The following is a 19280-nucleotide window of genomic DNA, read 5'->3' as shown; positions in this document are numbered from 1 at the left end:
TATTGTTACACTAGTAACATCAACATCCATGAGGTAAATGGACACATCCAACAACTTAGGCTTCATAGTTCAGTAATTGCATTTTCAATGACTATCACCTTTGCTTAACTTCAACAACCTGTTCCATGGCTATGTCGTCATTATTCCATGCTGCTCCACCTTTTGATTCATCAATTCAACTCACACTGACTGAGTACACTCTAACTCCAACACATCACTCTCCGGCCTCTTTCATTAAACAGCTTAACTCTTTTACCCTAACTATGCTCACTTACCAATTTTACCAAGACTAACAATCCTATCACTTCTCTCTTTTCACAGGCTAACAGCCCCCATCCTGACCTTACTTCCTATTCAAAGACTCTACAGCTGATTACTTCAATTATTTTTGCCTAATATCGGGGCGCCTGGGTGGCTCAGTGGGTTAAAGCCTCTGCCTTCAGCTCAGTTCATGATCCCAGGGTCCTGAGATTGAGCCCCACATCGGGCTCTCTGCTCAGCGGAGAGCCTGCTTCTTCCTCTCTCTCTCTCTGCCTGCCTCTCCGCCTACTTGTCTGTCAAATAAATTAATTAAAAAATATATATTTAAAAAAAAAAAAAGATTTTATTTTTGCCTAATATCCCCAGTACTCCTCAATCTTTTATCCTTCCATCAGACCCACACTAAGTATACCCAACCTTGTATCAACCTACCATTAGTCTTCTGTACTCCCACACATATGCAGCTGAAATTCACTGAGGGAAAAAACCTCAATCTCAGTGCTATGGATGAGATTTTCCCTCCACTTATTGAAGACCCATTTCTCCATCTGCTTTTGAACTCCATTCCCTTTCACTTCCTCAGATGTCACTCTATCATTTATTCCCCAACCTTTATTTTCAAGGTCACTGATTCTACTAGCCACTTACCCACAAGTAATAAATATTCTAGAGCTCATTCCATACTAAAAAGCCTTTTCTGACTATAGCTGCATCAAGCAATCACTCTTACTCTTCCTTTTTGATCATAACTAAACTACTTGAATGACTAGTCAGTACGAGTATGCAGAAAAAAGTTAACACAGCAGGACTATTTACAAGGTTGGTCCCTGACTGGCATCTGGGAACAAGATTCTCAGAGTGCCCTTAGTCAACTGATAAAGGTGATTCACCATGCCTAGACTAGTCATACAAACAATACCGCTTACGCTGAACAAATGCATTCCTTCTGGGATTCTGGAAATTTCAGTACACACTATGCAGAGGCTGCCTATGTGACCAGGCTTCAGTAAAACCTTGGCCACTAAGACCCAAATGAGCTTTCCTAGGCAGTAACATTACACATGTTGCTACATCTTCATTACTGCTGAGACAGTGAGCTCTGCACAACCCCTGATGGGAAGAAGAGAGCATAAGAAAGCCTGCATACAGAATCCACCAGACTGTAGTTATCTTCTTCCCTTATCACTTAACTGTATATCCTTAGTACATTGCTGTAATAAACTTGGCTGTGAGTATAACCATATGCTGAATCCTAGTGAGGACCCCCAATTCTGTCCCCATCTTCTCACCTCCCATTAGCTTCTTAAAAATCACTAATCTGACCTGGCCCTACTGCATTACAGAAAATAATCCTCGTATGTGTCCCCTCTGTGACATTTCATAGTGTTAAGTCATTCATATAAGTCACTACCGAACTCTAAACTTTTTCACATTTCTTTGTCTTTTTATGCTGCATCCAGGAAGAATTTCCTAGCTAAATCCTCCAGCTTGGTGATTTCCTCTACGGCTTCCTTCAACCTGTTATCCAACCTATCTAACTGAGTTGTTGGATTTTTTAATTATCATTTCCAAGATCTCTAATTGGTTCTTTTTCATAATAGTCTGTAATTATTGTATGGACTGATATCTTCTCTCATCTTGTAAAGAAATATTGAGAATACTGCTCTATAGAAACTGTTTCCTCTGGTATTACCTAAAAAGAATGAAGTAGTTAAAAATGTACTAAAAAAAGATATCCAAGTTAAAAAAGAAAAAAAAAGTTGCAGAAAAATACATTTACATTAAGAAGGAATGGAGAAGGTAAGGTCAAAACTGAACATATGTATGTAAATGTATAGACAAGTAAATATCTAGAAAAATTACCAAAAAAGAAGAGAGCAGTTGGGGAGGGAGTAAAAATACCTTCACTTTTTACTCTATATACTTCTAGATGTTTGTACTTTTATAAAGAAACCTGATCTTTATGTCATTTGTGTACACTTTTAAATTAGATAAGTAAATGGAAAGAAATTCTTCTAAGATGACAAAATGCCAGTAGTTAGACAAAAGTTAAAGAATTATAAGTTATCTCTTTTGTTTTCAAGTTTTCTTTAATGTAAGTATACTACGTTTATAAGTAAAAAATATATTTAATAATTTTATAATTTATCAGTTATGACTTGAAAAGAGGGAAAAACTACTTAACCACTTTGAAATCAAACCTAACTGCTTTCTCCAAAACAGGAGAAGAAAGATTTCTGCTTTTGGCAATGACACCTAGTTATTGAAATCAATTCTGCAGCCACGAGAAAAAGCTAGACAAAATGTTAAAAGTGCTTGTTTGAAGACACTGGAGAAGTAGAAAGGCAGTAAAAGGCTTGAAGAGCCAAGAACTCAGAAGGAAAGGAATCCAGAGAGGGGAGCTACACATCTGGTACAGGTCTTCCTCTACGGGCACTGTTTCCAAAATGGTAGGTAAGAGGCTAAAAGGCTGAACACAGCTTTCAGCAATATCACAGGAACAGGAAAACAAAAACTGGAGTTTCAGGCCACTAAGGAGGAAGGGTCCTATTTAGGTTTTCGGTTAGGATCCCCAAACGGCTACACTCTGGGAATTAAGCTGAACCAAAAAGAGACCAGTTCCCCAAAACTGAAGACTAGTTTCTGAAAATTCAATCCTTGACTGAGCTAAGATGTCCTCCTCTTAACCCTATGTAGAAACAAAAGCAAATGTTCTCTGAAGGAAGAAAACATGATGCAAAGTCTCAAATTTTTCCCACAATTTTTCATACATAATGACTAAGAAGTAGAAATATGCAGGCAGGACAAAAAATAAACAATCGACTAGAAATCAAAAAAAGAAAAACTAAAGATCCAGAAGAGATCCACATCAATTAGGTATCTGACGTAGGCTTTAAAATAACTGGGATTATTAAATTCAAAAACCTAAATGACAAAATGAAGAAGTCCAACAAAGAAGTGAAACTATTTTAAAACTCAAATAAAAATTCCAAAAGTGAAATAACTGAAATTACGTACTTAATGGATAAACTGAACATCAACTCAGACAAAGCTAAAGGGGATTAGTAAACTGGAAGAAAGAGGTCAGAAGAAAATATCCAAATTGAAAAATGGGGGTTAAAAAAAGAGTAGAAAATATAGAAAGAACATAAGAGACATTCAGGGGTGGGGCGGAGACACGTCTTCTTGGTGAGTCCCAGAAGAGAAAAAGAATGGATGTGAACCAATATTCGAAGAGATAATGGCTGAGAATTGTCTAAAACAACAAATCCAACCATAGATTCAAGAATCACTATAAATAGAAAGCAGAATAAACACAAAAAAACCTCTGGGTAGACACAGCATAGTAAAATTGCTGAAAACTAAAAACAAAAAGAAATTAGCTTCAGAGAAGCAACTTCTTAATAGAAATGGATTATGGAATGAGATCTTCAAAGTGCCAAGCCAAAATTCTATACCCAAAACAAACATTCTTCAAATGATGGCAAGAAATAGACATTTTTACACAGATACTGAGAGAATGTGTTGCAGCAAACTCACAAGAAAGAAAATACTAAAGGGACTCTTCAGTTAGAAGAAAAACTATCCTATTGGAACCACAAAAATAGATGAAAGATGAGCACCAGAAAGGATAAATTTGTGGGTTTATCTAATGAATATTTGCTGTCTAAAATGATGATGATGATGATGATGATGTCACCTTATGGGGTTTAAAACACTTGTAGAATTAAGATATACAATAATAAAAAGGCAGGAAGAGGTAAATGCAACCAAAGGTTCTAGGGTTCTTGCATTGTTTAAAAAGTGGCAAAAGTACTAAAATATACCAGACTTTAACAAGTCAAAGATACATACTGAAATCTTGACTAACCAGTAAAAGAATAGTAAAAGAATGTGTAACTAACAAGCAATGGCTTGGGGAGATATAAAAACAAGCATAAAGAGGGCAAGAAAGAAGATAAAAAGGAGCATACCATGGCAGGGGAGTTAAGACTATAAGTTTTAAATGTAACTATATCAATAAAATAAATACACATGGACCAAATACTCCAATAAAGCAAAAACTATTCACTGGATAAACAAAACCCAACAATGCAATGCAGACATACCTTAAATAAAAGATAAATAAAGTCTGAAAGCAAAATGACAGAAAAAAGATAATACATACTAACACTATCCAAAAGGATGCTTGGGCAGTCAATCATACAAACATTAGATATTTTTAATGCTAAAAGTGAAGACACAGTTAAGATTTAATAATCCTTTACACACATTTGTATAAACTAAATAATATCACCTCAAAATAATAAAGCAAAACTTGACAGAACTAGAAGGAGAAAGAGATAAATCCACAATCATAGAGGGGTATTTGCAGAGGAGAGGGCAGGAGGAGCAGGAAAGAAAGAATCCCAAGTAGGCCCCATGCCCAGCATGGAGCCCAACAAGGTGCTCTATCTCATAACCTGGAAATCATGACCTGAGCCAAAATCAAGAGATGAACGTTTAACCAACTGTGTCTCCCAGGCTTCCCCGTAGTGGGAAAATTTTTAAACACTGCTCTTAGTAACTGACAAAACAAAACAGGAAAAACTAGAATGGGGATTTTTTTTTTAAGATTTTATTTATTTGACAGAGAAAGACACAGCAAGAGGGGGAACACAAGCAGGGGGAGTGGGAGAGGGAGAAACGGGCTTCCCGCCAAGCAGGGAGCCCGATGTGGGGCTTGATCCCAGGACTCTAGGATCATGAATCCTGGGATCATGACCTGAGCAGAAGGCAGATGCTTAACGACTGAGCCACCCAGGCACCCAGGGATTTTATTTTAAATGTCCTTTGTATTCCCTAAGAAACATGCCCATCTTGGCTATGTTTCTCTTAATGCTGCTGAAGCTCTTCTGCCACTACAGAGATTTAATGGTACTTGATATTATAAAATAAATGTCATTTTTAAGACCCCTTCTGCTGGAGGGGAAAAATCCCTGCAAACTTTAGCACATTTTGTGAAACAGTAACTCTTTGCTTTAAGCTCTTTTACACATTCAAATATTATATTGTAATGCAAAAACACATTAGCATATGCTCATGGTTAACACTATTTTTAAAAAATATAGATGAATTTCCTTACAAAAATGATACTATAAGAAGGTAATCATCTATGCTATGCTACGTTATGCTATTAGTGTTTCCTTAGAATGTAATTCTTATTTTTCTAGATATGTGATTCAGTAATCAATGAGTTAGAGTTAGAGTTATAGAGTTATTTAGAGTTATAGAATTATTTCTATATTTCAAAGCAATTAACACTTTTCAGTGGCCTCAAAGTCTTGAAGTTTGAAATGTGTAAATACATATTAAAATAATGTTTTTCAAGCAAGGAACTTTTTTTAAAAAGCCCAAATAACTACATCATTCAATTTACAAAAAAATAAGGCATTTTCTTCCTTGCCTGTGAATCATTGCCTACTAATAAATGAGTTGTATAGTCTTTACTGCTCAACTATGATATCCCACATTCCTTATTTATTACTTCATTAACATTTAATTATCTCCACACTTTCCTAACTTTTCCCTTCGGCCTGTACCATATACTTGTGTGTGTACAAGTACAATCAGTACTTTTCTTCTCAGTATCTCTCCTGTCCTCCCAAGACAATAATTCCTAATGGTTTTTGTTAGCCCTTTTAATGGGAGTTGTCCACAGAAGAGTCTTCTCAGTTCAATGTTATAGAAAATATGAAAATACCAACCATGGGAAGGAGCAGAATTTATATGGAAAGTTATTTTAACTATGTGACAATTTTGTAAAACATCAGTAAAATAAATTTCACTATGTAGTTGGCATCTTCCAATACTTTGCACAAAAGAGTAAGTTCTCAATCTAATATGTAAGAGTTCTTTGGTTTACCTAAGAATCAAAAACTAAGTGAACTTCTTAACAAGCTTTTCCAATAGAAAAGGCAGACTCACGGCTATCAAGAATCTTTAGAAACAGCCAGAATGAAATAACTTTAAAATCTAGCTAAACAAATACATAAATCTCAATAAGCTTTCAGAAGAAGTAAAGACTATAATATTTTTAAACATTACCAGTTTTAACCGCTCTTTTCTCCTTTTGCCGAAGGAGGCACTTGACCCAGGTTCTGATTCCTTTTTTCCATCCTCATCCTCATCTTCATCTTCATCATCCTCAAAACACCAATCTGGCAATAGAGGTGGGGGTGGTGCTTCCTCTATATCACCATAGCGACGAAAAAGTTCTTTCAAATAATCACCTTTATAAATTCCTGGTGGTCTGGCTTGAGCAAAAGTAGCAACTGCTGCTTCAATACTATGGAAAACAAACACCATGGAATTTCCTCACTTCTCTTCATTTACGCAGATTTATCAAAACTCATTCTATTTCAGTCACCAAAGGAAGTACGGTATAGGTTTACAAAATGGACAAATCATATTCCCCAGGCCCAAGGCATTCAATCTAGTAAAGGACAAATCTGAAAGAGCTTTAATACAAGGTACATGGATAATCCCTAAACCCTAGAGGTAAACTGCAATGACTGTACGGAAGAGAGCTTGGTAAAGTCTGTGAAAAATGTATACAAAGGCTTGAAGGTTCAGATCGAATTCTAAGGGAAATCAAAGAAATGTGAACGCCAATATGAATAAAAGTAAAAGCATGCTAGCTTTTAAGAACTTTCAACAAATCTGATAAAAACAACAAAGTCATCAGAGAGAGGCTAAAGCACAAACTGACAAGGAGTCTGGGGTTACTGTCAAAAGCACCTCCAAGGCCAGAAAGGCAGAGCTAGAAGAGCACTCAGTAGAGAACCAGAGGATGTGTGAACAGGGAAATAAACAATATGTGTACTTCGACTGATTACATTCAGAGAAGGACCTACTGTGTTGAGGCTTTATAAACAAAAATAATGACCCTCAATCAGTAAACAAGAAAATTCCGGAAGTAATATCCCATTTGCCCAATTTGAGGCAACAAAGGTTCTAATCTCTCAGGATCTAAAAAGGTACTTCAATAAAGCCATGTTTACTTAAGTGGTTCATACAGAGTAACTGTACCCAAAACACCTTCTCCATATACCATTACAGGTTTTTCCTAATATTCAGCAGCTATAAAAAATAAAAGTATTATTAAAAATGAAAAGAACAAGGGGCATCTGGCCAATTTAGTAATTACAGCATACAACTTGACCTCAGGGTCGTAAATTTGAGCCCTACGTTGGGCATGAGCTAGATTCTTTAAAAAAGAAAAGAAAAAAGAACAATAATAACAACAGTAACTTCCAAAGGTGAATATTTTAAAAAAAAAAGAGAGATTTTGAGTAAACTTGTCTCTGATAATTCTGGAAGATGTGAAAAAAATCTGGAAAAGAAAATATATAATATATAAATATCGATAAACATTCAACTAAAATGCTACTTAGGACAAAATACCAGGTAATAAATGATATTCTAAGACTAATCAAGTCTAAAATTAAAACCACTTTAAATATTATTAATCAGGACTTCACCAAAAATTTGACAATATAAAATGCTAAAACTAAAAAAAATCGATAAAATTCTTTATCAATTACTAATCTTCCATTATAACAAGAAACAATACCTCCAATCCATTTTCTCCACCAAAAAGGCACATATGAGGAAACCAGTGCGATTGAAACCATGGGTACAATGAACACCTAGAAAATAAAGTAGCTTTGGTTTAAAACTAAAATATAACTTCAAAAGCCACATTTGACTTTAAAATTCCAACCAGTAAGCAAAACATTTTAATGACTTTATAAAATAACTACATTTTTAAAAACTTGGCCCTCTCTTATAGCTTAGTAACTCATCAGTTTAAGTTCTTAGAATCTAATTAATCTCACTAGCAAGAAGTTTAGTATATACTGGTTACAAATCACCTCTAAAATCTAAAGATTCTCTTAAAACTAATGGATTCCGAGCACTTTAAGGATGCCTGGATAGCTCAGTCAGTTAAGCGTTTGCCCTCAGCTCAGGCTATGATCCCAAGGTCCTGGGATAGAGCCCCACATCGGGCTCCCTGCTTGCGGGGAATCTGCTTCTCCCTCTCCCTTTGTGCCCACTCTCTCACTCTCTCTCAAATAATAAATAAATCTTCAAAGAAAAAAAAAAGGAATCCAAGCACTTTAAATAAGAAAGTGTTTTAGACAATCGTATCAAAAAATGGGCAGAAGATATGAACAGACACTTCTCTAATGAAGACATACAAATGGCTATCAGACACATGAAAAAATGGTCATCATCACTAGCCATCAGGGAGACTCAAATTAAAACCACATTGAGATATTACCTTACACCAGTTATAATGGCCAAAATTAACAAGACAGGAAACAATGTGTGTTGAAGAGGATGTGGAGAAAGGGGAACCCTCTTACACTGTTGCTGGGAATGCAAGTTGGTGCAGCCTCTTTGGAGAACAGTGTGGAGATTCCTCAAGAAATTAAAAATAGAACTTCCCTATGACCTGCAACTGCACTCCTGGGTATTTACCCAAAGATACAGATGTAGTGAAAAGAAGGGCCATCTGTACCCCAATGTTTATAGCAATGTTTATGGCCACGGTCGCCAAACTGTGGAAAGAACCAAGATGCCCTTCAATGGATGAATGGATACGGAAGATGTGGTCCATATACACTATGGAGTATTATGCCTCCATCAGAAAGGACGAATACCCAACTTTTGTAGTAACATGGACAGGACTGGAAGAGATTATGCTGAGTGAAATAAGTCAAGCAGAGAGAGTCAATTATCATATGGTTTCACTTATTTGTGGAGCATAACAAATAGCATGGAGGACATGGGGAGTTAGAGAGGAGAAGGGAGTTCGGGGAAATTGGAAGGAAAGGTGAACCATGAGAGACTATGGACTCTGAAAAACAAACTGAGGGTTTTGAAGGGGCAGGGGGTGGGAGGTTGGGGTACCAGGTGGTGGGTATTATAGAGGGCACAGATTGCATGGAGCACTGGGTATGGTGCAAAAATAATGAATACTGTTATGCTGAAAATAAATAAAAAATAAAAATAAATTTAAAAAAATAAAGTGTTTTTATCAAACACACACACACACAACACTTGACTGGGTCTAAAATAATTGATGGATATACAGTACAATAAAAATAAAACTACTTTGATGTTCTCTTAGAAACTGACAGTGTCTTTACGTTATTTTATAATATTTAAAACAAACCTTCAGGGAGCAGCTGGATGGCTCAGTCAGTTGGACTGTTGGTTTCCGCTCAGGTCATGATCTCATGGTCCTGAGATCAAGCTCCACATCCAGCCTTATGCTATGTGTGGAGGGTGCCTAAGACTTTCTTTCCCTCTCCCTCAGCCCCTCCTTGCCACTCTCTCTCCCTTAAATAAATAACTCTTTAAAAAGGTAAAATAAACTTGCAGAAGAAAAACCTGAGAAGAAGAATTTTTTCTTAAACCTTTTTTCAATACATATTCAAATGCAGTCCTACCTCTATACTCTGAAAAACTGCAAATGAGCTTCATAAAAATGAATGCATTTTTATTTTTTTTTAAGATTTTATTTATTTATTTGACAGAGAGAAATCACAACTAGATGGAGAGGCAGGCAGAGAGAGAGAGAGGGAAGCAGGCTCCCCGCTGAGCAGAGAGCCCGATGCGGGACTCGATCCCAGGACCCTGAGATCATGACCTGAGCCGAAGGCAGCGGCTTAACCCACTGAGCCACCCAGGCGCCCCATGAATGCATTTTTAAATCACTTTAACTACTTTGAAGAAGTAATTAAAATAGTTTGGTTGACATTACTAACGTGACATTACTTAAGTCACTCTCCCACAAACATCGAAAATGAAGCTTTTCCTATTATCTCTGTTTAATGGAAAGATATCTCGACATTTAAGACCATATCTTAACGAACTACTCTTCTCTTTGTATATAAAGCATCCTAACAAAGGGCAACCAAAAATCAAATATATAAATAAACTAAAAGAATTACAAAACTTCTAGAAGACAATATGGAAGAAAATCTTTGCAACCTTAGTATAGGAAAAGATTTCTCAGATAAAACATGAAATAAAAGGAAATACTGATAAATAGTGCTACTTCATAAAGGTAAATGTCTGCTTTGAAAGATGTCATTGAGAAAATAAAAACACCAGGGGACGCCTGGGTGGCTAAGTGTCACTAAGTGTCCTGACTCAATTTTGGCTCAGAGCATGATCTCAGGGTCCTGAAATCGAGCCCCACATCGGATTGCATGCTAGGTGTGGAGCCTGGTTAAAAGTCTCTAAGTCTCTCTTTCCCTCTTCTCCTCCCCTAGCTCTCTCTTCCTCTAAAAAGAAAAAAAAAAGGAAGAGAAAAAAAAAAAAACTAGCCACAAAATATATTTTCATTACATATATCTAATAAAGAACTTCCATCCAGAATATATAAGTAAATCTTACAACTCAGTAATAAAACAAACACCTAATATTTTTAAAACTGGGCAAAAGATTTCAAGACACTTTACAAAAGAATGTGTGTAAATGATCAAGAAGTACATGAAAAGACAATCAATATCATTATCATAAAATGAAAATGAAAATTACAATGCAATCCCCTACACACCAATTAAAATAGATAAAATCAAAAAGACTAACAATGTCATATGTAAGTGTGGATATAGAGGAATTGAAACCCTCAAGCACTGCTGGTAGAAATATAAAATAACACAATCACTTTAGAAAACGGTTTGGCAATTTCTTAAAAAGTTAAACATACAAACATACATCTACATCAAATGACCCAGACATTCTAATCCTAGTTATTGACTGAAGAAAAATAAAAATATATGTGCAAAGACATACATAAAGATTAATGTCCACAGCAACTTTATTTATAATGGCCAAAAGTGCAGACACCCCAAATGTCAACCATCAGGTAAAGGGATAAATATGTAGTATATCCATTCAATAACTACTATTCAGCCATAAAAATGAATAAATTACTAATAAATACAATGAGGATGATTTAAAAACCTGTGTGAAAGCAGAAAACAAAAAAAAAAAAAACATGAAGTCCATATATACAAATTTCTTTTACATAAAGTCTATAATATGCAAAAATGTGTATGGAAACATGAAAGACCCTGAATAGCCAAAGCAGTTTTAGGAAAAATAACAGAATTGGAGGCATCATACTTCCTGACTTCAAATTATACCACAAAACTGTAGTGATTAAAAACAGTATGGTACTGGTATAAAGACAGACCTATAGACTGATGGAATAGAACAGGGAACCTAATTAAACTCCTGCATATACAGTCAACTGATATTCAATAAGGGAACCCAGAACACTGAATGGGGAATGTTAGTCTCATCAACAAATGATGTTCATGCAGAACAATAAACCTGGACCCGATCTTACACTATTCACAAAAATTAACTCAAAACAGATTAAAGACTTAAACATAAGACCCAATGCCATAAAACTCCAGAAAAAAATATAGGGGAAAAACTACTCAACACTGATCTTGCCAATGATTTTTTGGATATGACACCAAAAGCACAAACAACCAAAGCAAACATCAACAAATGAAACAACATCAAACTTAAAAGATTCTGCCCAAATAAATAAATAAATGAAATGAAATGAAATGGCAATCTACAGAATGGGAAAGAAATTGTGCAAACCATACATTATATCAGGGACTAATATCCAAAATATATAAGGAACTCATACAACCCAGTAACAAAAAAACAAGTCAATTTAAAAATGGCCCTAGGATCTCAAAAGACATTTTTCTAAAGACATCGAAATGGCCAATGGGTATATTAAAAGATACTTAACATCACTAATCATCAGGGAAATATAAATCTAAACCACAATGAGAAATCACATCACACCTGTTAAAATGGTTATCACCAAGGCAACAAGAGTTAAGTATTGGCATGGATGTGATGAAAGGGGAACTCCTACACTGCTGGTGGGAATGTAAATTGGTTCAACCTCTAAGGAAAACATGGAGGTTCCTCAAAAAATTAAAAATACATCTACCATATGATCTAAAAATTCCACTTCTGGATATGCACCCAAAGGAAATGAAAATAGAATATTGAGATATATGCATTTTCATGTTTATTGCAGCATTACTGACAATAGCCAAGATATGGAAACAACCTAATCACCCATCAATGGATGAAGGAATATGTAAGATGTGGGAGGAGGGTGCATGTAATGGAACTTTAGTCATAAGGAAGAACATTCTGTCATTTACAACAACACATATGAACCTTGACATATTATGCTAAATAAGGGAGATAAGTCAGACAGCAAAAGACAAGTACAGCATATTACTTATATGTGAAAATAAAAAAAGCCAGACTCATGGGGCGCCTGGGTGGCTCAGTGGGCTAATGGCTCAGTGGGTTAAGCCGCTGCCTTCGGCTCAGGTCATGATCTCAGGGTCCTGGGATCGAGTCCCGCATCGGGCTCTCTGCTCAGCGGGGAGCCTGCTTCCTCCTCTCTCTCTCTGCCTGCCTCTCTGCCTACTTGTGATCTGTCTCTGTCAAATAAATAAATAAAATCTTTAAAAAAAAAAAAAGCCAGACTCATAAAATCAGAAGAGTAAAACAGTAGTTACCAGGAAATGGGGGCGGGAAGGAGGTAGAAAACAGAGTTATTTAAATGTAAACAAATTTAAATTAATTAATTAAAACAAATTTGCAATGAGTAGTAAGAGCCAGAGATTTAATGCACAGCATAGTGAATATAAACAATATTGTATTATGCTCATCAAACCTGAGAAGAAAGAACTTAATTATTCCAACCCCTAAAAAAAAAATTATGTAACATGATAGAGGTGCTAATTATTGCTACAATGGCAACCATATTACAATGTATAAATATATCAAATTAACATGTTGTACACCTTAAATTTCCACAATGTCATATGTCAAATATATTTCAATTAAAACAACTTCTAAAAAATCCAAATTAATCAATAGTGACAGAAGATAGGAAGTGACTGCCGAATCTGTAACTAAAGTTTGAAGAGAGGCTGAACACAAACGGGCTTAAGATGCAAATGCTCTGAACCTTGGTTGTAGTTTCATGGGTATCTACATCATTAAATTGTACATTTTAAATGAATGCAGCTCATTGTATACCTCAATAATGATAACTGTTTTTATATCCAGTTAATAAAGTGAGGGGCACAGGGTGGTTCAGTCAGTTAAGCATCTGCCTTCGGCTCAGGTCATAAACTTGGGGTCCTGGGATGGAGCCCCATGTCAGGCTCTCTGCTCAGTGGGAAGTCTGCTTCTACCTCTCCCTCTGCCTCTCTCCCTGCTCGTGCTCTCTCTCATATAAATAAATAAATAAAATAAATTCTTAAAAAAAAAAACAACAGGGATGCCTGGGTGGCTCAGTTGGTTGGACGACTGCCTTCGGCTCGGGTCATGGTCCCAGAGTCCCGGGATCGAGTCCCACATCGGGCTCCCAGCTCCATGGGGAGTCTGCTTCTCCCTCTGACCTTCTCCTCGCTCATGCTCTCTCTCTCTGTCTCTCTCTCAAATAAATAAAAATAAAATCTTAAAAACAACAACAACAACAACAACCTAGAAGCTAAAGTGAGATGCTGATGTAAGTCTGCAATGGGCATTAAAAACATATTCCAAAACACTTGTTTTTAACAACTGACTTTATCAAAGATGTAACTTTGATACATTTTTATTTTTTATACATTTTTAAAAGTATACAAATAAAAGTATCATTTTCATGTCATTTCTGTAACACGGTAAGATTTCTTTCCAAAAAAGGTTTTTGCTACTTAAAAAAAAAATTTTGAAACCAGTATCATAGAGTTATCATCAACTACACCAAATCTCCTATTTTCTACATTCATACTAAATAATCATTAATATTTAGAATAAAAACTTTAGTCAATGAACAACACCCAATTAACAAGGACATAAAGGAACTACACACAGGAGCAATCTGTGCAAACAAAAATATGCATGAATCAAAACACCACATATGGCAAAACTATAAATGAATCAGAATGGCTATAACATGGAGTATAATAAGAAAGTAATACCAAATGCAGTTGGGAGGCAGTAAGAAGGACAATATCCTGAAGAAAACTGCGTACCATACTAAAGACAGTATATGGGCAATGGAAAGATATTAAAAAATTTTAAGCATGGCAATAAAATTATGTTTTTTTAAAAAAACACTCCAGGGGCACCTGGCTGGCTCAGTCAGAAGAGCATGCAACTCTTGATCTCAAGGTTGTGGGTTCGAGCCCCATGCTGGGTGTAGAGATTACTTACATACATACATATACACATACATACATACTAAAGAAATGTTTAAAGAATAAATAAATAAATAACCCACTCCAATGGCAGTTCAACTGAAGACAGAGAAGAAGCAACAACGAAGGCAAGAAAAACAGTAAGAAAGCCATCCCAGTAATTTAGATGTGAGATAAGGGTCTGAGTGTCAAGGGTCATAATGTTAGCAATAATGAGGGGAGGCAGACTAAAGAGACATTTAAGGCAGAATCTCCAATATGAGGGGTGAATGACCAGCAACACAGAGAGAAAAGACATACAAGGAGTCTCTGGTTTCTGATGTGATTAAGTGGGCAGTGGCAACATTTACTAGCTCAGGAAGTACAGGAGTTACATCAGTCTTATAGGCATGGTAATGAGTACAGTTGGTGATGATGAGTTTAAGGTTCTTCTGGGACTTCAAAGTATTTTGGGGAAAAAGTAGCAAAGAGCTTCACAGAGAGGTGGAGAGCTGGCTAGAGCTGCAAATTAAAGAATAATCAACATATATTGACCTAGGGAAGAGGGCTGTGTTACAGATAAGATCACTAAGAATGGGTATGTAAAAATTAAGAGATGAAAATTAATAATGAAATCTGAAGAAAACCAACCTTTCAAGAATAAGTAAGGGTCTGGAAACTTATTTATAAAAAAGACCAAGAATAAAAGCCATGGGGTCAAGAAAAAAAAAAGAACATGGAGTCACATACAACAACAACAAAAAAAGTTTCAAGACATGACTGTTCACTGTTTAAATGTCACAATTAGAAGTGAAAGTCACTATTTGTGTAAGAGTGCACAGGGAGGACTCCAGATTGCAATGTAGTGAATGGGAATAAGCGAATTCAAGTATCCATCTTTCAAAATATCAGCTGGGAAGCGGAAGGGGAAATATAAAACAAGAAGAAAGGTGTGGGATTTGGGGGGTATCATTTAATATAAGAGGCTTAGATATGTTTCCTATGTTTACAGTCTGAGAAGAAGCTGGTTACGTCACAGAGGTTGACAATAATTGAAAACAAGGATACAACTGAAATAAGTTTCTAAAGAGATAAAAACAGCTCAACCTTGAACAGGAAAAATACCCCTTAGAAATAAACGACTGTAATCATGAAACTATAAATTCCATTATCTCCATTGCTTCTTAAGGAAAGGGGCCTCAAAAATTACAAAGTTAGCTATAAACAGACATTTTTGCACAACATGAATCTAAACCAAACATGTAAATTTTCCTTCTGCTTTATATTTCAGACCAATTTAAGCAACAAATATTCTAAGGTAAAAATGTTTCTCACCTAAACCACTACTGTTTTTCATTCTAACTTTTACTCTAGCAAGATATTTTTATGAATAGAAAATGTAAGAATAATTGCTAATGAAGTGATTAAGCCACGTGATGAAATATAAATTAAGAAAGTACCACAACTCTTTTAATATACCTTGTTATACAAATACATAAAGTTTTAGTCTTATTATACTTTAAATCACTAATAGATGACTGGAGTTTTAAACTAAGATATAGCTATAAAAACTTCATGAAAGCAAATCTCTGCAGAAAAATTTGGAAAATCATGTATTTGTTGTTAAAAAAAAAAATCCATTAACTACAAGTTTAGTATAACAGGTCTTCAATATTTAAAAAAAAAAAGAACATTTTTCAGTTTTCCTCAGTTCATTTTGAGAATGGGTCCACCTAGTGGCAAGTAAAGCAGAGTTTGTATCTAAAGATTAGCTCACTATTAGCTTTTTTTTTTCTCACTATTAACTATTTTAAGTCAACTTCTTAATCAAATTTGAAAATTTATCTAGAAAAATTCATTTTCTAGGTAAGCTAATACAATAAAATAAATTTATATAGCATGTCAAAAAATATTTTTTAAGATGTTATGTATTTATTTACTTATTTGACAGAGCGAGAGAGAGACAGCGAGAGAGGGAACACAAACAAGAAGGGGGAGTGAGAGAGGGAGAAGCTAGCTCCCCACTGAGCAGGGAGCCCCATGAGGGGCTCAATCCCAGGACCCTGAGATCATGACCTGAGTCAAAGGCAGACACTCAACAACTAAACCACCCAGCTGCCCTCAACATGTCAAAAAATATTAACACTAATAAACATATTAACACTAATATATATATTAAGGGAAAACCACAGTTCTTTAAAAATCAAATCAAATGGGGCACCTGGGTGGCTCAGTGGGTTGAGCCGCTGCCTTCGGCTCAGGTCATGATCTCAGGGTCCTAGGATCGAGTCCGGCATCAGGCTCTCTGCTCAGCAGGGAGCCTGTTTCCTCCTCTCTCTCTCTGCCTGCCTCTCTGCCTACTTGTAATCTCTCTCTGTCAAATAAATAAATAAAATCTAAAAAAAAAAAAAATCAAATCAAATGAAGCAAGAGGGGTGGGCACCTGGCTGGCTTAGTATGTAGGGCATGCAATTCTTGATCTTGGGATTGTAAGTTCAAGCCCCATGTTGGCTACAGAGATTACTTAAAAATAAAATCTTTCCAAAAAAAAAAAAAGAGAGAGAAGAAACAATCTCCCAGCAAAGGAGAGAAAGATGAGCTATAACAATATTAACATACATCCTGGATATATAAACAAAAACCAGGAAGAGGTGATTTATAAAAGCTTAGTTGAAGCATATCAATAGTACTGAGGTTGAAACACCCTGGACTAAAGGAACAAAAATAAGAACAGAAAAAGAAAACTAACTATTATTAAGACTTATTATATGCCAAGTTATCTTATTTTTATTAAACCAAAAAAAAGGTTTTTTACCAAAATAACATATGCTACTCATGAAAATACATAGTCACAAATCAGATACAATATTTATAATTGGAAACACCCAAATTAACTACAGGCATCAGTTATATATCTATTATATAGCCTATCATTTACCAAGAAATCAGCTGTTTCTCTTTTAACATAGCTTTTTTTTTAATTTCTCCAGTCCATAAAATTCTTCTTTTAAAGATTTTGTTTATTTATTTTTTATTATTTTATATTTATTTATATTTATATTTATTTATTTTGTACTTATTATTTATTATTATTATTTATTTATTTATATTTTATTTATTTATTTGACAGAAATCACAAGAAGGCAGAGAGAGGGGGGGGGAAGCAGGATCCCCGCTGAGCAGAGAGCCCAATGCGGATCTTGATCCCAGGACCCTGAGACCATGACCTGAGCTGAAAGCAGAGTTTTAACCCACTGAGCCATCCAGCCGCCCCCACAAAATTCTTATTCTCAAGACAGTTACTTTGGCACATGCAAACAAACACAATATAGTTCCATAATCTCTTACTTGTAATTATAATTTTTTTAAATGCTCTAAAAATATTAAGGTTCTTGGTAAATAATTTGAGGACAAAACCTGACCTGAACTAATGTGGCATTTATTTATAGTCTATTTTTCCCACTTAGTATAAATAAATATTCATATGTTTAACTGCAGAAATGCTAATGTGTTTAATTATGGAATGGTCTCTGACACCTAGGTTATCTCTAAATATTATTTTCTAAATAGAAACCACTAAAAGGAACCAATCTCCTTAGAGATATAACTGATTCCCAGGTCTGGAAAACATCATGTACCAGAAAACAAGGAAACCATCAAAGACTAATGGATGATATCAAACCAACTTGAAGGGACTCCCATTGCTCCAACTGCTCCAAATTGGAGCAATTTGGACATTAAGAATAAATGTTGACTGCAACTGACTTAAATAAGTCAACTATATAAAAATAACTCCAACAATATAACTGGACAATTTATAACAAGGGTCAACTTCTTTTCCTAAACCTGGGAATGTTAATCTTTCTAAAACCATGACATCTGTTCCTGAATGTTAAGACTTGTTGTCTTCCTCTGAATTCTTCAAATACATTTAGCATCTACCCGTACAATGATTTCTCTCAAATGAGAAAACAGCTATCACTCAAATAAAGGCCACAATGCTAGTTTAGGCTGCATATCTTTTGGCTGCACATCTAAATATATGCATATATATGTGTACTTGTTACATGTATTCTCGTGAATGTATAAATACATACACACATACACATCACAATACTGTATGGCATATATTCCTTTGTTATTGTTCTTCTGTTAAATATAGTTGCACACTCTATAAATGACCTGCTTTATCAGATATGTAAACTATTCCCAGTTTTTATTACAAGTGAAGCTGTGCTGAAATTCCTTCCACATAAATCTTTATGTCCATCTCTACTTCCTTAAAATGAACTTAGATGTAGTCTTCATAAGTCAAAGTATATAAACACTTAGGAAGACCTTGAAAAATATCACCATATTGTCCCTCCAGAGAAGTAGTACCAATTAACACTCTAATTAACAATGTATGAGTGCACCCAATGTATCCAAACCTTGACATTATAATTTTTTAAATTTTTCCAATTTGAAGGGGGAAATAACTATATTTTAACTGCATCTCTAATTAACAAATGAAAAACTGTTTTCATGGTTATTTATATTTTTAAAATAAAATATTGTTTCTTGTTTATTTAACAATTGTTAAAAATGGTTAAAAAATGTTTCTTTAACAATTGTTTCTTTAACAATAAAAATTGTTTCTTGGTTACTTATATTTTACTTTTTATATATTTCTTATATATTTTTATAAGCTGCATTTTCATTGTATTTCATATTTTGCCAGTTGGATATAAAATCTCT

At 35.0% G+C, this 19280-nt stretch overlaps 1 protein-coding gene across 1 annotated transcript in view; it reads right to left on the bottom strand.

Moving 5' to 3' along the window:
- RNGTT (RNA guanylyltransferase and 5'-phosphatase) overlaps positions 1 to 19280 on the bottom strand; it is a 344889-nt gene that overhangs the window by 308051 nt on the left and 17558 nt on the right. The window contains exons 5-6 of the mRNA XM_044245889.1: positions 7877 to 7952; positions 6349 to 6589 (exon numbers count right to left, since the gene is read on the bottom strand). Coding sequence (XP_044101824.1) covers positions 6349 to 6589; positions 7877 to 7952 — 317 coding nt within the window. The remainder of the gene's footprint in view (positions 1 to 6348; positions 6590 to 7876; positions 7953 to 19280) is intronic.

This window comes from Neovison vison, chromosome 1 (assembly GCF_020171115.1).
Source record: "Neovison vison isolate M4711 chromosome 1, ASM_NN_V1, whole genome shotgun sequence".
Lineage (NCBI taxonomy): Eukaryota > Metazoa > Chordata > Mammalia > Carnivora > Mustelidae > Neogale > Neogale vison.
Note: the sequence above shows the minus strand (reverse complement) of the source record. Positions and strands in the feature narration are given on the sequence as shown.